This window comes from Aptenodytes forsteri, unplaced genomic scaffold (genome assembly GCF_000699145.1).
Source record: "Aptenodytes forsteri isolate BGI_AS27 unplaced genomic scaffold, ASM69914v1 Scaffold118, whole genome shotgun sequence".
NCBI lineage: Eukaryota > Metazoa > Chordata > Aves > Sphenisciformes > Spheniscidae > Aptenodytes > Aptenodytes forsteri.
This window is the reverse complement of record NW_008795859.1, coordinates 2797045-2823996: the sequence shown is the minus strand read 5'-3', so window position 1 is coordinate 2823996 and position 26952 is coordinate 2797045. Positions and strand designations below refer to the sequence as shown.

The following is a 26952-nucleotide window of genomic DNA, read 5'->3' as shown; positions in this document are numbered from 1 at the left end:
GCATTTGACTGGAAAATAAAAAATCTACAGTATACCAGGGAAGAATTTTTTGGTTTGCTTTTTAAATAATAAGAGCCCTAATTCTTCTGGAAATAAACCAATCCCTAACTGAGGTCAAGAAGAAAAGCAAGGCCTTGACAGAAAAAGCCAGTGGTGACATGCCTCCTGCCGAGTGCTATGGCACATTGCATCATACTTGAACATTTAATACCAGAAGAAAATCAAGGAGAGAGAACAGGATCGCAGAAAAGCACGTACATTTTTCCATGCATCTGGATTTTTTTCCACATCATCTGGAAGAGATTCAAATTTCTCAGGAAATAGTTCAGACAAGCGAATTAGGTCTTCCCAGCCTTGATCTGGAAGCCAAGCATACGGTTTCTTTCGTGCACTCTTCTCCAGGGAAATATTGCCTAGTCACATTCAGAAACCAGAGTGAATGTCCATGTCATAAATCCTCCAGTACATGACCACACATACCGTCCCACTGCACAGAGAAACCAATTGGAAATTTGTTTCTGGAAGCACTGTAAAGATTAAACTGGTCTGCTGAAGAAAAGATGGCATTTTACAAGTGCTTGCAAAAGCCAGAGTTGTATCTTTGCAGCCATTTCTAAAATTATTTATACATTTTCAGAAGATAGCTAAAGATTATTTTCTCAGGTAACGTCCTAACAATTAGCTAATGTGAGATTTGTCAACATCTGCAGAGAAAGATTAGCATCTTCACTGTTTAACAAAGTGAAAAAACCAGAAATAGCAGAATCCACAATTTGTGTAAACCAACATAGTTCAGCTGTCTTCAGTGGTTTCTCTAGGTGCTAGCTCTTACAGCAACTCACATCTAGTCAAAAATCTATCTTTGAAAGATCTTTTAGCTATTGCTACATATAGCTATATATTTATACATAAATATTAACTTTACCTTTTAAAAAGAACTCGAGTTCTTCTTGTGGAACTCTGCCATCAGCTTGTTCTATCCTGACAGTCATATTAAAGGAGAATAGTAACTTGTGCTTCTCAAACAAGCCTACATTAAAGGGACAATATTTTCAGAAATCAGCTGCTATAACGTGTGGAACTGGAGCAATCTTTAAATCCATATTCTGCACCTGGTCACCCCACAAAGATCAGGGTGGTCAAAGATGGGGCTTTGGATCAGGCTTACAGAGTCAAAGCAGCTTCTGCGAGCTACATCCAGGGATGCGAGATCCATAGCTGCGATTTACCATTCGTAACTGTATTAAGAAAAGCATTTCTTTAAAAGTTACATTGGTAATATGCATAGTTTCTTCAAACAGAAATAGCAGGGGGTAAAGAGTAAACCAGGACCAATGCTGAGAACTGAACATTAGTGAAGTCACTGTTTGGTAACTTGCCTTTTTAATGTAAACCAACTGAAGGCATGGCTTTTAACAAGCATTTGCACAACACAGTATCAGCCCGTCACTAAATCGCACTAACCTGTGCAGCCGTAGTTATAGGTGTTGAAAGTCAGTGTATCTATGATGTTTTTTAACCTCTTCAGAAGAATAGGACTGGGCATGGATTTCCGAAGAGAGAGTCCAAAAACCTCTAAGAAGGAGACCAGTGAGTACTGATACATGATGTTGACAAGTGCCATTTCAGACAAAACGGAGAATAAAATGGCCCCCCTCCTGGCAGCTGGTCTGTAGCCATCCCGAAGACGATCAATATCCACCGCTGTCGTCTCAGCCAGATTCAGTTTTTCAATCACCTAGCCATACATTGATTTCATACAAATGTAATTACTGCACTGATCCATAGTATGTATATTACATCACAATAAGCAGAGCTATTCAGTGCCTGCCTCTCTATGTTGACTGTATAGGGAATCTGGGCAGGTAACCCTAAAGAAGTAGTATGAATTGTAAAAATCAAAAGTTAGATAAAATTAATCCCATCCTGTATATTTATGAACAGTAAAGACTAAGTTTTACACAGAATCATGGAAATAGTGTGGGAAAGGCCCTCTGGGGATCTTCAGTTCAACTTTCTGCCCAGAGCTGGACTATGACCATCACTAGATCAGGTCAGCTGTGGCTTTGCCCAACTACGGCCTGAAAACCTCCAACGATGGAGATTCTACAGCCTCTCTGAGTAACAAATATCTTAATTTTTCATTTCAGATCTTGTACAATACAAGACAAAGGTTGTTTCAGAGCTGAAAGAAATATATCATATGCTCTTTGCTTTAGAACTGTAAAAAACCATTACTTTGGTCCTGATAAGGACTTTCCTGAAGATAGGGTTTGGTTCTCTGATGCAATAAAATACTGCCCAATACTGAAAAATGCAACATACTCATGAGAAAACTCTCCATTTCCTTTCAAACTGATTCCTAGCTTGAAGGGTGTAAGATGAAGCACAAGGAAAAAGGAAAGACTATGTTCTATTAGTAGCTATCCTTCCAAAAAGCCCAGAGCCGGTACCTCAGTAGCTTTGGATTTTGTCTCTTCCAGGGTTTGCACCAAGTCCAAGTTGTCCAACATGTTTCCTGTGGAAGATGTCAGTTCCCGAAGGAGAGAGTCTTCCAGATCTTTCAGCAAGTTTCTGTTGTCACTTGTCTCCTGGATGAGATGTTCTCTCTGTTCTTCCAATTCCCTTCTTTCAAAACCCGTAATGACGCTGAGCAACTGATCCTCCAGGCCCTTTAGTGTAACTACAGACGCAACACATGTACACAGCACACAGCCTTTTTTTAAACACATGGACAACTTTTACACAACTTATTTAATCTTGATCATCTCATAAAACTACAGCGATGCAACAGAGTGACTTGTTTAATAACTCTGTATCTTAATTCTACCAAAGCATCCTAACCTGACAGATGCAAGAAGAGGTATTCAGCTCAGTTTCAGATTGAAAGAGAAGTGAGAAGAATTTTCTATTAAATCAGATGCTAAGTATAAGGGAGACTATGAATTTTTTAGAGTTTCATTGCTGTTTCAGACAAACACCCAGGCCCTAAACTTGCACTACAGCATAATCACTACTTCGTTACTAAATACACACTTTTGCTTACCTGTATAATTGATAACCATAGCTTTGCCAAACACAGAGGGAGAATACTTTGGGTTTGATAATTTGGTGTTCAGGTACAATCTAAAATTACTGTCATAGTCAACCTCTTTGTCACCCAGGACAATGAATGTTCGCCCCTGTGCAACTTTGATATTCTTCTCTAAGACATTGTCTATCACAGGATCAACGTATTCATCGACACCATGCAACAAGAAAGGGCTTCCATGCTTTATGGCCAGTTCTAGTTGTTTAAGGAAATCTGGGTCATTAAAGGAAGCCATCTGCAAGAGAATAATGGGAAGATATGAAAAGAGAACGGATATTCAATTTGCAGAACATTATTATTTTACAATAGTTGCCAGCACTAATGAAGTTTGTTGCTTTTTGTCTTTCCTCTTACAGATGATATAAACTGCACTGGTACAAAACAGTAAAGGTGCTTATTTTTTTCTGATCAGTTGAGAATAATTTCCATTTGGAGAACTATTCTTCAAAATTCCAACTGCGCCTCTGACTGTGTTATTATCCTACATGGAAACTCCATCCTGAAACTGAGATAAAACACAAGCTACACCAGCCTATTCAGAAATTATACTATTTCTGCATGTACTAAGGCTGGCCAAGATGCCAAACAAACCATCCGCCCCAAAGAACTGAAGGTCATGTGAACAGTGATATTGACTATCTATTTTAGAGACACAGTAGTCAACACATTTGTCAGTACATAATTGGTTTCCCATTCAAGGCGACAGATATTTATGCAGCTTTTAAAACAACCAGTAAAGAGGTAAAATGATCATTTATCTTTACCCTCAGGTTATTTTTTTCTTCTTTCTTCTTAATCCAATGTAATGCCTGTTGTTGTGGGTCAATACAGAGTGGGAAGCGGCTTGCATATGTTGTCAGGATGCCATTCTGGATAGAGAGCTCATCTGGAGGCAATCCTTGGGAAACCCACCTGGGAGTGGAATGGATCAAAGACCAGGCTGGGACAAAAACTTGATGGGAGAGCAGCACATTTCATTTGTCAGTAAAATTATGCAATTCACTGAGCACACTATTAGATGCGCAAGAAAATATATAGTGGATGAGATTGTGAGAATAGTGTCAAAACTCCTACTGATTCATTGTCTGAGTCATTTGTAACTAGACTACTCAAAACACTGACTGTTGCACTTGGTGAGTAATCCTGCAGTAGTTGAAATACGGGCTACCTGGGCATGGGTTTAATTCCAAATTCATTGAAGTCAATGAAAAGACTCCTGCTGGGCTTTGGGTTGAACACATATTATAGATAACTCCTTAAAAAATCTCCTAAAAAAGTATTATATGTGTCTAGAGTCAATGAATGTCCCTGGAGTGTAAAGTATAACAGTTTGTTATAACAAATAGCCTCTGTCAACCAGAAGAAAAATAATTTGTCTCCTTACCATCTTTGAGACATGAAAGTAAAATGGGCTCTCTATTATGGCTGTGCACCTCCACCCACAATGCCAATTCTATGCTACAGATTCAGATCCAGACTCTCACTTCACAATTTCACATTCAGTAGTCACTGGGTTTCTCGATTGGACATACCTGCTAACCTCCACCTCATTAGTCAGGAGGCTTTCTAACCTAAATGGTTGACTGAGAGGAATCTCTCGTGAGAGGATATCTTCTTGCCACACTTGATAGATCATTTCATTACGAAACTCCCAGCTGAATGCTCCTTCATAGCTCAGAAAGGCAGCACAGAGTAGACAGTCTCCAAGCAACTTCACCTTTCGTATTTCATAGTCCTCTAATTCCTTTGTCCACCTGATAGAATTATAAGGGAATCCTGGGTCAGTCTGTACCAGGAAGATGGGGTTTATGTGCAGAATTTCCAGCTGCTGCTACTTTAGATGGAGGTTGAGACAGACCCCCAAATTTACAATCAGTTGTTCTCTCACTATTATGATGGCCACAGACATTGAGTTGATCTGAACCTTCTTCCATTTAATCTGAGTTCACCTTTTTCTTCTGCACTAAAAATTGTTGTTATTATTTTTCAAGAGCTAATGGATATTAGCTTAGAACAGATATTTATTAGCTCTTCTCAGAAACAAACATCACAGGAAGTGACATTTCCAAAAATGTCTCAGTTTGATAGATTTTATCCCTGGCAGATGACCCTCTGATGTCAAAAATGTCCCTCTTTGTATCTAGACTTACCTCTTGTTTTCAGATCTCAAGCCAAAGATGAGCTTGTCAGCAGCATCTAATCTTCTCTGCATAATCTCTGCTTCTTCTTGTAACTGTTGCTTTTCTTTTATTGCCTCTTGATATTTGTTCCCCAAAGCTTTAAGCTCATCCTGAATGGTAGCCAACTCTGCCTTTATCTTTTCCAGTTCCCGCTTACTTGAGTAATAGTTCCGTTCTAGCCTAGCCACCTACATTACATTATGAAGGAAACATAAGAGTATCAGAGGAAGGAAGGGCTTTGGAGAGAAGTCTTAAGTTCTCAGATTTCTTTTGGCCATTTCATATATTTCAAAGTGTCCTGGTAATAAACAGGGTAAGCCAAAATAACTGGCACTGTTTCTCACCCACCTCTCACCTTGCCAAACATACACATCATGGTCTGATACTGCAGTTCCAAAGCAGATAAACCTCCTAGAGTTTTGTACCCACAAGGTATATTAAAGCATGTGAGTAGTCCTGCTGACATTGGAGGACTGTCATCCCATGACAAAAGGGGAGATTTGTCTGCTTAATAACCACAATATTAAGACCTCAAAACCAGTCAGACTCAACATCTAGTGAATATAGTTTCTCAGTAGTCAGCTGTATATAATAACCTTTTCTTGAAGAAAGTTTCCCAGCATCATCTGTTGGACATTAGATTTCCTTTGGTAATACAGCTAACTTTCCAGTCGTTCTAAAAAAAGTTAATCAAAAGGTCTGTGCTTAAAGGACATGGATGTTGTGTACTACTGAGCTCTGCTCTGTCCAAATGCTATGTATTTTGAAGTCTCTTCTCAGTAGACAGCTATAAACTGTGTTTTTCTAACCATGTTAGATTACAAAATTCGAACTGAACACGTTCCTACCTTCTCCTTCAAGCACTGATGTGGATGGGAACCCATATCCCAGCATCATTACACAACAAACACAGCAGTTTATAACTGAATACCTGCCTCACTCCTACTGCAATAGCTTTCCTAAACACCTCTTTTTAAGCACTTCAAAGAGGAGAAATGGGTGGTCTATGAAATTGCCGAGTATTATTTTTTTCATCAGGATCATGCTTCGTCCTCCTCTGGGTTTGAACCCACACACTTTACCTTTTCTCTCTTTGGCTTGACTTCTTTAACTACATCACAGTAGCTCATCACTGCTTCAACAAACTTCAACATTCCCAGTCCTGCTCTGCTAACAAGTTCCATTTCATTGAAGGTAGTGTTAAGATTCTTTAACAGAGCTAAATGGGCAAACAGAAAAATATTGCAAATTAGTTGAATTACAGTGCAGAAATCCTCAGAGAAATAGCTTTCCCTACCAGCAATATCGAGCAATGCTGTGATAGACAACATGAAACGTGTCAGAAAATTAAAGAGTCTCTGACCTTAAGATGAAGCTACTGGGCTGTAACAATACAAGCACAGTATTGCTGGTGATTTCTCAAGTTCTTTCTCCAAGAAGGGAGTGCATTCAGGAGTTGTTCAGCACATCTCAGGATCATGGTTTGTTTTCTCTGCAGCAGTCAGATGCAATTTTGTTCAAAGGGCCAAATTCCCCTCTTAAAGGAACTACTCCGGATTACACCCGTGGGAGAACGTGCAAAGTTTGGCCCATAAACTTTAGATATAGCTTATCTTCTTTCCACTCTGTATATATCACATTTTGTCACCACATGGGTGAGGTCATAATGCTACTTTCTAAGTGGCTAAAAGCAGACAGCAGGCCTGCTCGGCTGTCTTGCTTGTTTCTTGCCTGTTCTAAACCAAAATGTGTAAGACCCCAGCTATGGTATAAACTGGATGCAGCACATCGCAGAAGGTCTTTGAACTCTGAAGAATCCAGTCACCCCAACAGCGCAACATCTGCAGCATTGCGGGCAGTGCTGTCCCTTTGCACAAAGTGGATCCCACCTTCTCAAACAACACTGGAAGGATTGCTGCTGACATGACTAATCACATTAACAAGATCCTACGTTCATTCCAAGTATACAGATCAGTAATTTACCTCGGACGGATTTCACTTGGCTCTGAGTAATCCCATCAAAATCTATCTCCATCAGGGATCGCAGGAAATTTGCCTCAGACATCATTCCTTTGGCTGTCTTCCAGTTTAATTCTTTGTAACCTCTCATTATAAGAACACATTCCAAAACAGCCTGCACCTGCTTAGGGGGTTTTGCAAAGGATCTAGAAAGCAGATGAAGGAGACAGTGGAGGAGAAAAAGGAAGAGACAAAGCACGTGATGCCAGACACAGGTACTTCCCGTTAGGAGAGTCATCGCAATACAACAAGAGCTAGTACCTAAGGCATCCTACACAAAGTGAAAAAGATAATCCAGGCCAGACAAGAAATTATTGACTAGTCAAAAGCTCAAAAACGATTCTTGTATTCAGACAATTTAATCAATGAAATACTAAAGGATTTCAACAGTGGAAGGCCTAAAATCCTGAGCCATGATATTCTTCCCTAGGGCAGCGAAGCAGCTGTCCATTGGGAGAAGCAGTACAGGAAGAATCCAGAGATATACTAGAGAAAGGAAACTAAACAAGTGTGGCAGGGAAGGGAGAGCCGTTGCTATTTCGGGGATAGCCAAGGACTGGATGTACTTTTATATCTATCCCCAAATACAAGATGTATTATAAAAACACAGGGAGATGTTAATTCAGCACAGAAATACATTTTCATGCTATCAAAGCATCCCTGAAAAATAACTGGTATGTGTTCCTATTCACACAGAATAAAAACAGAGGAGGAATGAAGGGGTTTGGACAGCCACTGCTCAGGCAGAAACCATAGCAGTTTCTAGTGCATCAGACACAGGGTAGAGAAATATGGGGAAGACATCAAACAAAGGACTGGAAGAACAAGCCTGAGGGGAAGTCCTGGGCTAGGAATCAGGGGATTCTGTTGTAACTTCTCCACCTGGACAACTGATGTCCTGACCTTCACCCATACACCATGCAGGTGAGAAAGGTGAGGCTAAAGCTCAAACCCTGCAAACAAGGGTGTCTCAGTGAATTTCCAAGAGTTTATGCTACTGTATATCCAAATGAGTCACCTGATCTCAGTAACATCAGACTTGTCAAGCTTCTGAAGCTCCACTTTGGCAGCTTCTAAAATAGGCATGACTTCAGCCAAAGCTGTCTCAGCAGCCGCCTTCTCCATAGCAATAATCTTGTTCTGTTCCTGTATCTCCGTAGCTTTTTCTTCAGCCAGTTTTTTCTTCTCCTCAGCTAGGAATGGTAAAGGCAGGACCATAAATGGATTATTCACATTTGTATACAGAACTTATACTAATATGGATTTGCTCTTGGCTGAAAATCAGAAATTACCATCAACTCAGTACCTTTTTGTTGCTAGCTTGCCAATGTTTACAGTTCCATCACCAGGTTAGGAACACTGTCAGTGTTCCACACGACAGCATACATAATCTCTTTTCCTCCCATGCTTCCCTCTGTTTTTCCTCTAATAGTAATTTTCTGAATCAGAAGGTCCCTTTCTTGCTAATGCCTCTTTCCCACATTACGCCCTACACCTTGGAAAGGGAAGACAAGGGCAGGTGAACATAGTATTGAGTTGTGTAAAGTACTGTAGGCCAAATATATAGCAAAGATGGCAATCTGGGCAAGAGAGGAGACCTACTCTTCTAGCATGACAGTAGATCAGCACAGATAGAACAAGAGGGTTACCTCTAGAAGCAGCTGGAGCTCTTAGAGGGTCTTCCAACCCAACACAACACAGACTATGGGAGCCTTGCTTAGCCTGTGGGACACTTCCGTAGTTGTAAACAACCTACCTACTTCTGTGTTTGCTGAAATCTCTTTTAACAAAACCTCACAAGCAGCTGATTTTTCTGCTAGCACAATCTTTTGCTCAGCAAGTTTGTTGTTCAGCTCAACCAGCTGTATACTAGCTTCCTTCAGTTTAACTAAGCCCCCATCCAGCCGTTTACATTGTGCTAGGTAGAAAAAAAGGGAGAAACATTAGTGATTCATTGATTGTGTACTATCACACAGCAATAGACAATCTCACAGAAGGTAAATATGCTTATAGGTGCCCTCTGCAGCAAGGCAACCTCGGTTATGAAAGGAAAATCACTCTGAGAGATTTTTCCTTTCCTAAGCCTCCCACCCAAGATGGTGTTAATGTCACTTGAGCTGCCACATAGTGGCTCTGTGCCACAATTTGCTTTCCATATTACACTGCTCATGTTTTATCCTCTTCACAGTGCCCACTGACGTATGAATAAGAATTTCTGCTTGAGGAAGAATGTCAAACCTTGAGCTAGGCCGAGCTGGTATTAGAACTAATCAGACTCTTCCCCAAGAAGAAGAGTATCTGGTTTGGAGATTCTGGCTCAGGTTCACATACAGAAGAATTTGAGGAGAGCCCACCGTTTGACAGACAGAGTCTGAACATTCACATGTGGTCAGGATAGTGGTCCAATGTCAAAACCAGATGCCAGCACAGCATTTGAGAGAGTACTGACAAAATGATTTTTGCATAATGTGGGTAATATGTGGGATTCTCACCACATTTTTTTTTCTTTTTTAAAATATTCAAATCACTTATTAAAAAGCAGAAAACATCTACACAACCTTACCTACAATGAACTCGTTTTTCTCCTTCAGCAATTTTGAATAAGTATGGATAAAATCAAGGTAATTCTTTGGTGTGACATGGTTGCTACGTCTCAGTTTCTGCAGAAACCTCTTGCTGAAATCCCCTACAGATTCATGCACCATGACCATATGCTCAATCACCGACTTGGAGCTCTCTGATGGGATGCGTGTGCTATTTCCTAAAATTGGGCAGAAGAAATAAAAAATGTCAAAGGTTTTGTTGTTCTTTTTTGTTAAGAGTCTGCCAATTACTGTCTTTCTTATGTACATCTAAGGCACAAAAAAAGTCTTTTCTGGGGCAAAAAGCGAGATCAAGGCAGAGTCAGAAGAGAACCTGGGCCTCCTGGTAGGCAGGCCACATTGTCTGCAGAGTTTGGAACTTGAATTTTAGCTTTTTTTTAAATCTATTTGAGTAAGAAACTTCCATCCAAAAACATTTTTTGACTGGAATTTTGCATCACCCATTTAGACTCAGGGTAACAAGCACAATGGGAAATCAAATTATGAAATCTACAATAACTGCAAAGTAAAGAATATATTTCTTAGGCTATCCCAAGGGTTAATGGGTTAAAATACTGACATTTTACATACCAACAAAGGATTGTGCAACTGCGTACAAGGCCTGGGGGGGCCAGGGCAAGAACCAGTCAATACCAGTGTTGTTGACAAGACCTTAAAATAAAAGAAGAGTGTTATCTGAAAAATTCCTTTGTAAAACTAGACCCTAATCTGCCAGGCAGTCCCGTGCTTAACTTTATTTGCATCAAGAATCTGCAAGATCTGTCTTATTTGACTCCTGCTTAGCAACACTATTTACCACAAAGTCAATGTTTCCATTTTGATAGTAAACAATCAACTTTGCACCTGTGTCCTGCTAACCCCATTGTACTATTCTTTAGGCTGTACCATTCTACAGGATGCAGTCAAGAGCTACAACAAGGTATTTTAATGCCTGGGTTAGGATTCCCACCCGTACCCATCTTTCACGTGTCTCTTCAGTCTCCCAGGACTCCTTTCAGTCACCTGCTGAAGTGCAGCAACCACCAGGCTCAGGTGTTTTTCTCTCAGTGGGTGTCCCTCTCACCATGCCCTTTTTTTGGCTTTGGATACAAAAATGTTTCTCTTACCACCGTCCTAGTTTCATAATGATTTAATACCATGCATTCTTCTGTAAACTACAGAAGAGAGGCTGCAGACATAGGCTGTATATTTCCAGTTCAATGAGGGTGACCAATTGATTTCTAGCTGTTCAGCTGGAAAATGAACTGATCTGGTAAATGCTAATCAATAATACTCGCTGATATGTGGTAATTAACTGGAAAAAAAATCACACACTGCAAATCCTTAATCATGAAACCTGCTCTGCTTAGCTTTAGCTGCCAGATATCTCTGAGAGTCCACTGGAGATGTCCTCTTGCCTGCAAACCTGTATTTCACAGGGAAAGGACGAAGCAGTGTGTACAATTGATACCTGGGAAATTTCTGCACCACGTTCTCAGACTGTCCCCAGCTGGGGACATTCCCAGGACAATGTGAAGGTTGCTTGCACATTTGTTTACAAAATATTGCCAGACACTCTCTTTAGCTGGGTTCACGCCAGCTTTAGCAGCTTCATCTCCAATCTGACTTAGTATGGTGTCTTTTTCATCATCTGGAAAAAGGGCTGGCACCATTCCTGTAACATAAGGACAGAAGAATGCTAGTGAGAACATTCAAGAGAATGTAGAGAAAACCATATGGCTGGGAATAGGGCAGATGAGAAACCAGAGTCACAAATTTTAAACCTAGTTCTGCAAAAATGATTCTGGGTAGTTTTGAATGAACCTGTTAACCTCTCTATGCTTCTCCTTCTCCCCCCAGCCCCCATGGAACAGATTTAACACATCTGTTTTCAAATCAGACTGTGTAGGAACTTCTATAGAGAGGGTGGTCACACAGTGCCAGCTGCTGCTCATTTCAGCTGCTGCATACACTAAAAGATACTAAACTACATTTTAGGACATATATATATAAGCAGTTGCTGCAGTTCAGGTGAATGCTATTCAAAAGCCAATGGGACAAAAGGTGGGTTTGTAGCCAAACGCAGCTGAAATTATACCTCAGTCTTGGAAGAAATCTGAGACTCCTGCAACATCACGATCAGCATGAATTAACCCTATAGCCTTCCCAGACACATGTCAATGACTGTAAGAAGATGCCAAAAAGCCATTATTAAGGCCAAGATCATTTCAGGTAATACTGAGAGGTGTAACTAACTAAAGCAGCAGAGGACACGGGGTGAAACAGTAATAGCTGGATCAAGGGTACATTGGAGATTATGAGTCACAAGTAAATACTGATCGGGAGTAACTGAGGCTGCCTGTGCCACCTGAAGTTAACATGTTGTTGATGAGTTCCAGGAAACTCTCTTCTGCTACATGGGCATCTGTAAACAAGAAGACCGTTGACTTGTTCTCAATACCCAGCTTCTGGTACAAATTTTTCAAATCTTCTCGGAAATTATTTTCTCCATATCCTCGACTCAAGATGATCTCAAATACCTAAGGATGCAAACATATACTGAGAAGACACAGATGGACCCAAGACATGATGGTAACTCTGAATTTCAGTTAGACTGGATCAAGGGTTTTGGTTTGGCCCCTATCATCAGTAAATGTGTAAGTATCAAAAAAATTATGCACTACATTCTTTTAAAAATTACATTTGTACAACCCTGCAGGATTGCATTTTCAAAATTGCTTTGTATTCATCCTCCTTTTTTGTTCTTCACTTCCAAGCCTCTGTAAGAGACTGAAAATACCTCTGAGAGAGGAACATTTCCTATCTCAAATATTACAGTATCAATCACAACGAGGTTCCTCAAGCAGCACTGGAGTGCTGCTGTAATACAGATAAGTAACAAAAGCAGTAGTTAGGGACTATTAGTTGTTTGCCACCAAACTCATCCTTGTTTTCTGTCCCCAGTGCCAAAACCCAGATTCAGGCACTGTCAGCTTCCTGCCCACATCACCCACAGTCATCATCTTAGACCTCCTGGCAATCACCTCACTCTGTTTTTCTCTCCACAGGGAAGAGATGCCAGCCTGATCTTATCTTGACTGACTGACTTCTGTCCCCCTCCCGCCAATTTAATCCTGATTGCAATATTGCTTTCCTTGTCTTCTTTCACTGCAAAGATGCAGGGTCACTAACCTCACATCCAGCTGTATAGGCAGCCAGTCTTGTTAGAGACTGCTTTCCTGAGCCTCCCACTCCTATGAGCAGGGCATGCCCATGATCCATGCGTATGATGCGATGTATGTGGATTAAGTGCTCCAAAGCATCATCAAAAAGAACCAGATTCATTTTCATATTAACTTCATTATATTCCTCCAAAATCTCCTGCAGAGAAAGGTGGACAGAATGTTACTAAGAGACCAATGAAACAATTAATAACGTTAATAAAATTACAACCCATTTAGCAGCATTATTCCTTTCCCCTTCCTCAGGGAAAATAAACTATTGGAAAACACTGCCAACCCTGTAGCTGATCCTCAATTTTCATTACTGCAGACTCCAAATGGGTAACGGTGCACATAAAATTCTGTGTGCACACAGAAAGAGAACAGATTTCCTACAGTTTGAGGCAGGCTCCTGCCCATTCCTCAGGCACAGAGACAGAATCAGGCACAGCTCCAAGCTGATGCACACTACCTGAAAGAGAGCTTTTGCTGCATCATAGTCTTGGATATCTTCATAAATACGAGGCTCTCCTTCACTCAGTGCCATTCTGAAATCTCCAAAAAGAATAGGATCCCTCATGGCCTGCTCCAAGTCATCTCTGAAATTCTCTTCAATCAGTTTTTTTATATGACCTTGTACCTTCAAGGATACGAAATGAGTCAGGCAACACAACAAAGCAGATGGTTCTGAATCCAGTAACACTTAGAAGGCTGACAATGCAGATTCTTGCTCAAATACTGATTTCAAGGGGATGCTCATGTCATTCAAAGATCCAAAGACCACAGTCTCCTATTGTGTTCTATGTATGATCTAACATGATCTAATAGGCAGTTCAAGAACCATCCAAGCCAATGGATTGCAGAAGTTTAAGACAGAAAAGGATAAGCCTGTTAAAAAAAATACCTTCTCATATATTGGTGTAAATATTATATTAAAAAACCTTCCTTCTCAGCATTCATAGATGTCTCGCCACCAAGATTTCTCACAAATTTTGTAAGTCTGAATGAATGTACAAATACAGAAAAGTTGCGATATAATTACATTAGTTGTGAAAATTGAGCTGGAAATGTATCTTTGTATGTTAGAGGAGAAAGTTTTAAGCAGAAAAATCTGAAGCCATCTTAATCTACCTCTTTTCATCTAAGCAAGTGGCTTCACAAGTTGCTTATATGTAAGTAAACTTTACCCCAATTCCTCCCCTAATTCTCACGGTATAAAACTGGCGTCGTTCTCTCTTGTGTTTTAAGATATAATTTGGAGCGTTTTCCAGTTTGCATGACAGCCAAAACTGAATCCATTGTTTAAGGACTCAGCTCTTATCCTTCTTTTTCCTACTTGATTGTATAGTCACATTCTGATACAACCCTTCCTAAAGGAAAATACTGACTTGAAGTGGTTTCCTGAGTTTTCCTTTGCACTGCTCTCTGTGCACTTTGTCTCCTGTGCCACTGCTAACCAATGTTCCTGGATGGGCAAACCGAGTGACGCTTTCCATTCCTTCAGCAGATCTGCTCACTTAGTCTGCCATAGTCACTTTATTTTAGAAGAGAAAACTCCATGGGCCATGTTTTAAATTAACGGAGCAACATAGTGGTTAGACAAGTCTGCAGTCTGACTGCAAGACCCGAGTGTAACAGTTGATAATGTTGCTGTTGCAAATTAGTTGCCATAGTAATAGTCAGTGGCTACTAAAAATTCAAAGAAATTACTCACCAATGCTTTGTCTGCTTCATTAATCAGCTTGTCATGGAAAACCCTCAGGCACTCATTTCTCCAAACTCTCACCATCTGGGTCACTGTTTGAAACCTGAATTAACATCGAAATATCAGACTGCACCAAATGAGCTGACATGATTCCTAAGGCCATATGGTTAATAACACTGACCAAATTCTGGATTGACTTTTTTTACTCTTTTGGGTTTTGTACTTTTCACAATAACTAATTTGCTTGCATTTTTACTTCTGGATATCTTATTTAAGAAAGACTAATGCATCAGTGTTTGTCATCAAGAGTAAGACCACAATTTAGGATGTTCCTGAACATTTTCTCATTGTGGCGAAGGTTTAATGAAAAGTGCCCAAATGTGACTGATTCCATGTACCAAATTACCTCATTATCACCCAGATTCATCCAATATAAATAGGTGTAGGACCACTGAAGACAATTTTTCTATTCTTACCTCTCTGGAGTTGTAAGAATAAGTCCATTATAGACCCTGGAAAGATCCCGCAGGTTAAAAATGTAATGGAATTTGGAAGGAGTAGGGGGTAGGTCACAAATAATCATTTTATAAAGCTCCAAAGTACACACAGTAATCTTGTCAGAGATCATTGATATAGACTCATTAAACATCTGTAAACATGAGAAAGAAGAGGTGTTTTCATGAGACTGCCCAGAGAGAACTCAATGCTATTAAACATATTCTGCTTTCCAGCTTTTAAACCTGCTTGGTATATTTCAAATAACTGAGAACAAGCATTTTCAGAAATTCATATTCCTCTGTAGTATGAACATTCTGCAGTTAAATGTTTTGGGCAAGCCCTATCTTCACTCCCGAGCTTGCACAGTGCTGAAGATAACATCAAACTCCATGACTGGAATTTTCACAGCACTTCTATAGCAGAAAAAATAAACTGCTCTTTTCTTATATAATGTTGCAGGTTACTTGCTAGTAATGCAGTCTACTACATTATATTAAATTTTTCACTGTCATTCAGGAAAGAGTTTGCTGACCTTTGTGTATTTGGTTACAGGAACCATAACCAATCGTTCACAGGTTTCAACCTATGAAAAGCACCAGGTTTATAAATTATCTGCTGACTTGAATGTTTACATATTACTCAAGAATTTATCAAAACTGTGTAAACCCATTGAGAAAAAGAAGAGGAAAGGAAAGGTTTGCATGAGGTTCTAAATATAAGAAAGCCTAATAACAGAAGATTTCAGGTCTTGCGATAACACAGAAATAAATGTCTATTTAAAAATAATAAACCTGTTGAGCAATCCTTTAAAAACAGTTAAGTTACCGCAGTGTGGCCTTTCAGGATGGAGGCGTAGATCAAATTCAGTGATTGCTCAGAAGGAAAAGGTATGTTAAAAACACTGAAGAGTGAGATGAATCGAGGGTCGACTTCATTCCGACCTCCTCCAGCTTTCCCCATGGCAGCAATAAAACCCAGGTCTCGAAGAAGTTTACAGTTCATCTCCTTACCACGGTCGTACAAGAAACCTTTTTCTAGCAGCAGCTTCAACAAGGCAATGGGTTGCTGTGTGCCATACTCATCAACCTTTGTAATACAAAAGAGTCAAGATATTTAGAGCACAGTACATCAGCATGCCAGTTACTGCTATAAATGTGGAAATATTGTGCTCCATACTCAGGAGAACATTACAAGGACTAAGTGACACTTTGTAAAGCTCTAGCACTGATTGTGAACATTACTTCCAATGTCTCCTATGGGAAAAGTGTCTCTTCTTCAAGGTAAACTAAATGCACACATACTCTTTTGCCCCATTTGTAAAGAGAAAGGGATAGTTTCTACAATACACAACCTGCAGCCAATATCAGGCCACAGAGTCATGATTTTAATGGCATAAAGAAATGATCCAATAGGATCTCTCTTACATATAGGACAAATACTGTAACAGACAGAAACACCCCCTACTGCACACAAATCCAACTCTTCTGAAGATCCTAAGCTGAAATCCAGTTATGCACTTACTATGAATCTCCTTGACTTGTGATTCATTGGATCTGTGTATGAAGGGACCACGTCAGTGCGACCCCAAATGTTTCTATACTACCTTGCAAACTATTGGCAGCTTACCCTTGGCATATTCATATCATCCATGAAAACAATGAGACGTTTTCCCATAGGAGGGCCGTAAGTGTCTTTAGTTCGTTTCTCTACATTTGTCTCTAGGTTTCTCTGAATGTCCATTGATGTTGTACGAGAAGAGAAGTTAATTACTAGCAGCAGCTGCAAAGGGGAGGAAAAGGATAAGAATGGATTTTTACCTGTTCTTTTTTTTAACTAGAGCATTCAAAAAATATTCTTTATATTAGACTGTCAGACATACAGGAAACACTTCTCTGGTCCATTTATTCACTTGAATTCCAGATGACAAAGAAAAGTAATCCCATTCTTAGCACTTCGATAATATCTATTTACTTTATAAAATTGAATCTGTACATGGTAGAACAGAACAAAACATCTTTGGTCCTGAAAGATTCTCAAATCATTCACACACTTTGGGTCTGAGCTTGCAGTCACGTTACCAAAGTCAATATTGCTACCCACAGACTCAGGCTTCACAATGCAAATTTAACACAAGGACAAAGAACGAAAATGCATCTTTACAAACAAGACTAAATGCCTCATACATACATTAAGGTCTTTGTTCAGATTGTTTAGGAAGTTTTGTGTAGTTGCTGTTTTAGATGTACCCGATTCACCTACAAGAACAACTGGGCGTTTTATTTTTACCATCTGTTCTAGTAACCAAGTAGTGCGTGTTGTATCCACTGTAGGCACTGAAAAAGATCATGAATATGATAGCAGGTTAAATTAAAATGCAGTACAGCTGGGGGATTTATATTTATAGAATAGTGCTGGATCAGACTCTCAAGGTATTAACATGCAGTTGCACAAAGACATAATCAGAAATATCAACTCACTAACAATGTTGAAAGAAAATTTTAATTGCTCAACCATCTCTTTTCAGCTTTTATCATTGGGATCTTTTCTCCTATAGATATATTAAAAAATAAATTATCTTCCATATAGAAGGGTCATGGACTGGTTAAGCTCCATTTAATCCCTATTTCAAGGATATAATCAGGATTTATTTGGATCATAAGCATTTTCCCAGAACTCTGCAGAGATTAATTTTGTTCTATGTGAATAGCCTGCCATTAGGAGCAACTTTAGAGATCATATAATTATCTCTTGTATCAGTGAAGTTAACCTGTGCTTGCTGAAGTATTACTATAAAGTAACCTGCATTAATTTGTCCTTAACTATGAAAAGCACTTGTCACCATTATACAGTGCTTGAAGTAACAACCAATAACGGCCTTAAGAATGTAATTTTTATCTACCAAGTACTTGAACCACGGAGCTGACATTTTTCCTAGAGTTTCTGGTAGAGCAGACTGTGAATCTTCTGCTATTCTGGCTTGTAAAAGGCATTGTTAGCTCCTAATAAGCCTTATTAACTGAAACAAGATTTTCATCCTTTCCTCATTTCTTTATTACACAGTGCTGTAAATATCAACTCTATTCCTGCTAAACTAAAATGACAAGAACACTAAAGAAATTGATTTGTGCCATCAAAAGAAACTGAACCTGAGTAGATGACCTTCAGTACAGAAAGAGGATGTCTCATGTTAAGAGCCATGCCACTCAGTGGTGGCATGTTATAAATTAAAGGCATATCATCACTGTATTTTATCTTACACTCACCTAGAATGTCAAGAAATTTCACTTGAGGCTTATGAATATATTCAGGAACAAGTTGCATCCAAGGTACCCACTTTTTTTGAAATCCATCAAAATGAAAGTCATACAAAGTTGGCAGCTGACCTGCAAACCATTAAGCAACTGGAGGTTTTCTAGGACACTGAAATATTTCATAAGAAAATAATCTGATTGAGATGAAAGTGAAGGGCAAGATCCTGGACCAAGTTGGGCAACACTGTGTTCTGTTTACTTGTCATTTAACCCAGTAAGACATCAACCAAAATCCTCCTAGGCCAGCACTTGGATCATACTATCGCTTTTTAAGCACCTTCCACTGGCTTTCCTTTCACGTTTTATTTCTCCTTTCGCTGTTTATCTCTTCAGCTTGGCATAGAAAAGTACTGTTCTGTGAGGACAGACCAGTAGCTGAGAGTCATCTAGCATTAGTATCTCTACATGGTTTTCAGTGATAGTCTTTCAGAGAGCATATTTTGCAGCCAGGATAGCTAGCTGGAAGGAAGAACGATGTTCTGCCTTCATGGCAACTAACACTTTTCTAATATAATCAATGGGATTCAGACTAAATTATGACAAGATCCTACCTGGCAGCTCCCCTGGCTTAGCCAGGATGTTGTCACCATGAACAGTAGACATGCAGGAAATACGTTTAACATTTTCATCAAATTTAATTCTCCCAGCATCAAGAAGAGCAGCACCTAAGGAGGAATACAAAGCTTCCAAGAAAAAACACTCCAGAACATCAGGATCATCAGGCTGTACCACAACTAGAGCTTCCAGCATCACAGTCAACTGCACCACCTGTTGTAAAACAAGACAGAACCGTAAACAGAATTGCCTTTTAGATGCACAAAAACTCTTAATATGTTTTCAGCTGTTTGAGTGTTTGCTGATCTTTTGTCCTTGCAGGTGTATCTACTGATATGAGTATTAATGACAGTAGAAGAGCATTGTTAGGAACTGACTGTTTCTTCTATCTCTTGGTGCTCATCACTAGCAAACTGACATTTCAGCATGGACTCTACTCCTGTGCTTTCTTCGGGAGGTTTTTACTCTCTCCATTGTTCCATTTCTCTTTTTAGATAAATTCTTTCAATCTTTATTCTCTGTTCCTTACCATATTTAAACCTGTTTGAGGAACAATGGTCTTCAGCCTTTCTCCATGTCTGCCGTCCACAATTCCCTCTACAATCATATCAATAAGGTAGGGCACATATTTTTGAAAGAGACGATTCAATTCAATTTTCTCTTGCTGAGGAACAAAAAGGACAATAATTCAGCACACAGAAACCTGGAAAGCCAATTTTTGACAGCAGAGCTTCCCATCAATACCTGGCTGACCAAATATAATTGTTCTTGCAGGAATCACTTGTACCAAAGACAGGGTACAGTCACAACAACCAGAAGTTAGAAAAGCTAGGAATTCTCTTTAGCCCTCTGCTGCAGGCCTAGTGATTAGATTTGTTGTCAGAAAATCAGACTGCCTTTACAAAGGTGTTTTTTTTTACAGCTGTCTACAGTTCGGTATTTAATACAGGTACTCTCTGAACAAGTGCAGAAATTCCCACCTCATTCCCTCTTTCTTGGATCCACTTCTGCCAGTAGGGCTTATATTTCAGATTTTTAGGATCTACAAAGACCATTCCACAGCGGGATACCGTGGCAGGAGATGCATACTGTAAGTCACCAACCTATAAAATAATCATACAAGATAATCGTACACTTAAACAAAGAACAGCCACAGTAACTGCTTTTCAGGCTTTGTAGACCCATTTGTATCTAACCCTTCCCATGTATTAAACGGTACAGTCATTACTTACCTCAAACAACAAAGCACAGTGTGACTGAAGTCTAATCCGCTCCCCATTTGCCAGGGTCAATAACTTGTTGTCATCCATGACAGAATTCATGTTTTCAACCCAGAGAGCATCCACATCTCCATCAAACAGAATGTACCTGTGGATACAGGAGCCAAGAGGCACTGACTAATCTCTGACTTTACTAACATATTTCAGAATTCAGATGTGCCATCAGTGGTATCAATGTCAGTCCAGGTGTTTTGAAGCCTCCCATGCATTTTTGATAATTGCATAGTTTCCATCCATCTCACTGAGGCTGGAAACTCACAGAAGACAGAAAAACCCCTAGACACTTTCTATTTATTTAGCATCTTTTTTTTTTTTAATAGTGCAGTATCAAATAAATAAAATAAAATAAAATAAAATAAAATATTGATGTAAAAATCAGTATCTAAAAATCATCATGATTTCTAGCTGTCTACCTTCGCTCTTTCTTGTCAGTAGGCCTGTTGATATCCCGAAAAATGTTTGACAGGACTCCATCTGTCCAGTGTCGTGTGGTAGGGTCAAGAGTCCCATACAGCTCAATCACACTCATAGCTTTAGGGTTTAGTGTGTAAAGCTTTGTCAATAATCCCAGGCTAGAGGTACAGCAAGAAAAGCAACATTAAAATGACACAATACCATCTCATGTTAACCCAAGCAAATATTATGGTCAGCTATTGATCTTGTCATGACTACACAGGGCTGAATAACACAGTCTATGCCATTTTACAACCAGATTTTCCATGTATCAAATTCTATACTCACTTGTTTTGGGCCTGGCACAAAGCATTAATGACAACTGACTTGCCACCTCCAGTAGGTCCAACTACCATTGTAGTGTGACGAGTTAACATTGTCTCATACATCTGAACTACTTTATCCACCTGAAAAATAAATATTGATTCAATAGACTGCTGTCTGTAATTCTTCTGTGGAAAAGATCAGCAGCTGGTCTATACCAGCTAAGCTTTCCTGGAGCCGCTCCAGAGTGCAGCAATGCGTATCCAGCCTAATGTTTACAACAAAAACTGAAGCAATTAACATTTTTTATACCTGGACTGGTAAAACAACATAACCCCCTTCTTCCAGCACTTGTTCTACAGCATTATTAAAGTTAGGATAGCGGACTCGAGGGCAATCCAGGCCAGGAAACAGGTCAGAGATTAGGCCAAGGAAGAGAGGTACATCTTCAAACACAAATTTAGGAAGATTCATATCTCGTAGAGCTCTCATCAGTACAACTTCCTAGACAAAACATAGCAGAATCAATTTTTACCAAATAGCTAACCAATTATCTAAGCTGTAGTAACTTCAAACATCTCTAAAAAACTATTGCTTGATTACTTTAGTACAGCTTTGAGAATATTTTCTTGGCATCAGTTACTAGTGGAAACAAAGGTTACTTTACAAGGTTTAAGCATACCAATAGCTAAGAACAATACACTGCCTTTTTCTACCATATTAACCAAACGCCAAATGACTGGAGTGGCCCACACCCACAGCTTCCCTGATTTGATGTTAAAATAACCAACGGTTTTATGAACGTACCCAAGTTCTGTAGTCCCCTTGAGAGCATCATTTAGACCCCAACTTCCTGCCAACCTGCAAGGTGCACCCATACATAACTTTATAGGAGAGCTTCCTTCAGCTGTTTCCAAGTTTTTAAGAAGAAATTTGAATAAGAATTTCCCTAGGCAACTGGGTATCACAACCATACATATAGAAATAAAAAACAGGTGTAAAAGAAAGCCATAAAAAGCAATGCACTATTGAAAAACTTTTATTTATAAGTATACTGTACTACTTGAGCTACACAATTAACAACTGCGTGACTGGAGCACTCACTGTTCAAAAACCAGCTTCTGCTATTCATCCAGAGACTTTCGTCTGGCTATTTGCATCCTGGACTAAACAAGAAGTAAAATACCTCATTTTCTATAGAGTTCCCTACTTTGACTTGAGTTCTGGTGGTAACTTGCTGGCAGAGGGCGTGATGAAACTCAGTAAGAACAAAGTGAAGTAAGACAAATAACACCAGTGCTCCTATTTCCGAGGCGGACAAACTACAGCAGATGTGTAAACACATCCTCTTCCTAATGATAAAGATCTGCCCAGGGTAACTAAGTAGCAAGTCTACCTCACTGAGGTCTGCTGATCCTCTTTTCAGTTCTCCAGCCATCACCAACACTGACTTAAGGGCCCGCAGTCCAAAATCATAATGATGCTGTTTAGAAAGTTGTTCCTTTGCCAGTTTGTATAGCACTGTCATCTTTTTGGCAAGGGTCTGTTTGAGATTTAAGTTAGAGAATCACAAATGTGTAAGTCGCAACCAAACACTGGCCATGCATACATGGGTGTGTACATGGGCATGGGTAGCAACAAAATTTTCTTACCTTTGCCATAAGGAACCCTTCAGAAAAGAGCATGATTTCACAGATTTGCTGAAGATCTGGTACAATAACAACCACAGGCCTGAACAAAGCTTTTACAGACTCAGGGAGCTCAGTCCGGCCAGCATAACCAGGATTCATCGTAATAAAAATGCCCATACGACTATCAAGGGTAATTTCCTGTCCTTCAAACTAAAGGCATAAGAAAACATTAGAACAATGTGTATTTGGAATTGAAATAAATAGTACTGTTTGCTCAAAGAGAAAACCAGCAAAGTTGGGGCACTCACTCAGGACAACATGTTGAAATATTTAGCTTTAGATAGTCATCCAAATACATTCATCCCACTGTTAGTATCTTGGATATAAACATCAAGGCATTTCACACTTCTCAATCAAATTTCCTGTCTGAGGGTTTTGAATTCCAATAAACATCAGTAAATAAAGCCTCACAACCCACATCAAGTTAAGTTACTCCTCTCCCTAATTACTATTATATTATTATCCCATTTACTTACTATTATCCTACTTAGCTGACTTTTACCCCACTTCACAAAGGAAGAACCTAGCAAAGGATTAGGAAATCAGCAAGGATTTAACATCTCTGAAACTGAGAGTACATACTCTGGAGTTTGAAATGTTCAGCACAAATGAATTACAGAAGAAGCCTTTGATCTAATGATGGGGTCTAACCCTGAATCTTTGCCTCAAAAACAAGATCAGCCTTCACAATTACTCTTCTTTTTTTAAGGTTTACCTGAAATGTTTTCAACTGATTCATTAAAGCATTTCGAATAGTCTGAATCTGAGAAGAAATGACTGAAAGCACAGAAGCATCGATACGATTGAATTCATCAAAGCATCCCCATGCTCCACACTGGGCGAGACCAGAGAAAATTTTACCAACTGCCTAACAAGAACAACAAGAAAAACATCTCAGCAATGAATATATAAAACATTCAGCATCAGCAAATTTTGGAGTATGCTAAAACTCTTAATGACTGGGTAAAACCTCTGGATATTTATATATGCAGGAGCTAGCAATCTGTCATAAGGTCTTGCAATAATTACTTGCCAACTGCAGATTGCCTATGATGAGCTTAAACACGTATCATCTAGTCATTGCTCCCCTGCTTGAAAGCACCTGAAATTCCTTCAGGAATTTATTCAAAATAGACATTCTTTTACTATATTTCATTATCAATCAGCATTGTATCTCTAAGGGAGGCCTGTATTCAGAAGTTCAGAATATATCCTTATCCTGGGCACTGAAAAAGAGCAGTAACTGGTACTTTATCAGAGAACACAGATTTCTAACTCTTACTTTGAAATCCATGCCTTCTCCGCAGTTTGTCACTACACAGAGCAAGCCCAGTGCTTTGGCCAGATCCTTGGTTGTTTCCGTTTTCCCTGTACCTGCTGGCCCTGCTGGTGCTCCTCCCAAAAACATTGATAAAGCCTTTGGAGACAGACCAAAAAGCAAAGCAACACTTGGATTACATTTATAGGAGGTTGGTAGCAAAATCACAAATGAACCCTTGGGTACAAAAGGCCTTAAGTTTTATCTGTGAATGCATTCTACATTATCTTTGAGGCAATCAGGTTAGAAGGATATCACAACTGATTTCTAACATATTAGCATTCACATTGGCATCTAGGACATAACAGGAAGTGGCAATAAAACAATTATATGATTGCCTAGAAGTGTATTTTAAAAGGGCTTGTTAGTAAAAATCTCCTTGAACATATACCTGTGTGAGTGTAAGATAAATACGATCTGTAAGCGGGGTGATCACAAGACGTCCGTTCAAACCCATATACTCATAACCATATGAAAACGTGCCTGTGCACTGCCGCACATTCAGTTCATCTGGCTCTCGGTCCCAGTAAAAACGCAGCTGGCTTTCCCATTCAAACTCCTGAGCGTGCAGAATGCTACACAAGAGAGACTTGCTCACATGAGGTAAAAGGATAGAAATACAATTTATGCATTTGGTATTTTCTCGATAGGTTGGGGGGCAGTGTTTACCTGTCTCTTACGAATGTATCAACAATGTCTCTGGCATGAACATCAATAATGAGAACGGTGTTGTATTTTTTCCTGTCATTTTTGCTCAAAGGCATTGTAATGCGCGTAACCAGATCATCAATTTGCTTATGCATTTTTTTAGCATAAAGTTTCATTGCCTGTTTTTCTCCCTTCTTCACTTTCCGAAAGACATCCTCTACCTCCCAAGTCCACCACACCTGATTAGCAGCCAGCACCATCATGCCTTGGTAGAGTAACATCCAATCAACTCTATAGGAAATACATATAGTGAGGGAGTCTGAGTTACTGTTTATTCCAAGTAACTGATCAGGACAGAAAAAAAAAAAAAAAGAAAAAAAAAGAAGTCCCTCCTATTTCTGCAACAACTACAACATAAGCCAAACTTTACAGAGATGTACAGAATTCTATCAAGGTGTGCTGTAGTATTTCAAAAGCCTAGGAAATACTCTGATAGAAAAGCTGCCTATTCCATGTGTAAAGATTGCCAAGTGGAATACATAGTGAGAAAAACATACGGTGCACACAACACTAAAAATAAAAACTCGGGATTTAGGAAACTAGATACGATAGATAACACAATTTTTTCTGGTCAGTTAAAATACTGTGTATGCATGTATTCGTATCCCTCCACATACAGAAATACAGGCTAAATTATGTAAAAATTTAAAAAATTAAGTCTTTCTTTTTCTATATCGCTACAGGCTCATAATAACATATAAGGTATTTGTGTTATCCTTGACACTGATTTTTTCACCTGCTTCTGTCTTCACAGTATCGAAAAATAGCTTCCTTAGTAAGGAGTCTGTTCGTTCGTCTCATTTCTGCTAGCACTGCTGTCATCCAGTTCTCCACTCTGCCTTCTGCAGCTACAGCCTGCCGGAACTCCATCACCTCCCCCTCAGCTGAAATCATGGCTGTTGCAATTTTCTCATCACTATCACCATCCTGAAACCTCAGGGAGGCTATGTTATCATACATCTGGAATGCACCAACAAAGAAACTCACTGGCATTTTAGAAACAAAGCTTCAAAGATTTAAGTGTATCTAGCCCCCATTTAATCTTGAAAGAAAATTTCCACGGACTCTAAAGAGAAATGGATCTGACTCTAAGTAATCAAATACAAATGCTGATATATCGCTCAACAGCCCAACTGCAGAGTAAACAAGCAGATGATCTGGCCCAAATTACATTGATTTTTTTTTCTAGAAAATAAAGATCCATCAGGAGCTACAGGAAGGTTCTTTAATGATTGACCATTCTGGTGTATCTCAAATGTTCCTCTACCAACGTTCCTCTACTGTAACTGCTACTGGCCAGTATGAGAGCCAGGAGAGACTATCGATCAGATTTGATTTGTTTATTCAGGAGCTTCTTCAAGATGCTGCCAGGATGCTCTTTGTATGCAATAAATATTAGCAGACCCTTAACAGCACGTACAGTATAGTCTGTTAAACTTCTTAAAGCACGTAAAAGCACAAGGCACTGTGGAAAGCCAGACATTGTACCTTTATCATGTGTTCCTGGACACAAAGTGGGTTACTGCTGCCAAGGATACTGAGCAACTCCTCATCAGATATAAAGAAAAATCTTGGGAAAGCATTTCGCTTGGAATCCAAATAATCATTCAAGCTTTTCTGACATTTCTCCAGCACATCATTTATATGATGGAGGTCCGATAGACGATTTGGAGCTTCACAGGATTTTTTTATTGTTGGTTCTTTTACAGTTTCATCCATTATCTACATAGGGAGAAAAGAAAGTTTAGTATAATCCATTGCTGTTCAGTATTTTCTAAATTATATTTAACTAGTGACAAAGCACACAAGCAGCACAAGCAGTATAGGTTCTTACAGAAGTGAATTAGGCAGAATTTTAAATATGGTTTCCTATTGCTGCAGTGCTGTACGAAAACATGGAGATAGTATGCTTTCAAAGCTGAGAGCATGGAGATACTACTGTAAAAGCAAGTGTAAGCAAAACAAGCCTGTATCCCAAGTCATGCAAGCATAAGCATATACCTGACTTTGTTCCTGTATACAGTTGTACTTCAAGTGAAGGACAAACATGGCATTTCAGAATCACAGTACTATCTC

At 39.4% G+C, this 26952-nt stretch overlaps 1 protein-coding gene across 1 annotated transcript in view; it reads right to left on the bottom strand.

Moving 5' to 3' along the window:
- Positions 1-26952, bottom strand: part of DNAH10 (dynein axonemal heavy chain 10) — a 58619-nt gene that overhangs the window by 8811 nt on the left and 22856 nt on the right. Inside the window, exons 29-67 of the mRNA XM_019473276.1 lie at positions 26365-26598; positions 25613-25836; positions 24838-25107; positions 24560-24743; positions 24133-24267; positions 23566-23718; positions 22812-23000; positions 22556-22702; positions 21472-21663; positions 21184-21302; positions 20856-21014; positions 20395-20530; positions 20143-20265; positions 19692-19826; positions 19159-19375; positions 18560-18679; positions 17484-17629; positions 16923-17075; positions 16122-16382; positions 15275-15447; positions 14808-14901; positions 13566-13733; positions 13065-13253; positions 12241-12412; positions 11344-11547; positions 10464-10544; positions 9854-10051; positions 9047-9208; positions 8309-8483; positions 7255-7436; positions 6354-6490; positions 5242-5459; positions 4624-4845; positions 3856-4003; positions 3047-3326; positions 2454-2683; positions 1465-1738; positions 926-1030; positions 259-413 (exon numbers count right to left, since the gene is read on the bottom strand). Coding sequence (XP_019328821.1) covers positions 259-413; positions 926-1030; positions 1465-1738; positions 2454-2683; positions 3047-3326; positions 3856-4003; positions 4624-4845; positions 5242-5459; positions 6354-6490; positions 7255-7436; positions 8309-8483; positions 9047-9208; positions 9854-10051; positions 10464-10544; positions 11344-11547; positions 12241-12412; positions 13065-13253; positions 13566-13733; positions 14808-14901; positions 15275-15447; positions 16122-16382; positions 16923-17075; positions 17484-17629; positions 18560-18679; positions 19159-19375; positions 19692-19826; positions 20143-20265; positions 20395-20530; positions 20856-21014; positions 21184-21302; positions 21472-21663; positions 22556-22702; positions 22812-23000; positions 23566-23718; positions 24133-24267; positions 24560-24743; positions 24838-25107; positions 25613-25836; positions 26365-26598 — 6864 coding nt within the window. The remainder of the gene's footprint in view (positions 1-258; positions 414-925; positions 1031-1464; positions 1739-2453; positions 2684-3046; positions 3327-3855; positions 4004-4623; positions 4846-5241; positions 5460-6353; positions 6491-7254; positions 7437-8308; positions 8484-9046; positions 9209-9853; positions 10052-10463; positions 10545-11343; positions 11548-12240; positions 12413-13064; positions 13254-13565; positions 13734-14807; positions 14902-15274; positions 15448-16121; positions 16383-16922; positions 17076-17483; positions 17630-18559; positions 18680-19158; positions 19376-19691; positions 19827-20142; positions 20266-20394; positions 20531-20855; positions 21015-21183; positions 21303-21471; positions 21664-22555; positions 22703-22811; positions 23001-23565; positions 23719-24132; positions 24268-24559; positions 24744-24837; positions 25108-25612; positions 25837-26364; positions 26599-26952) is intronic.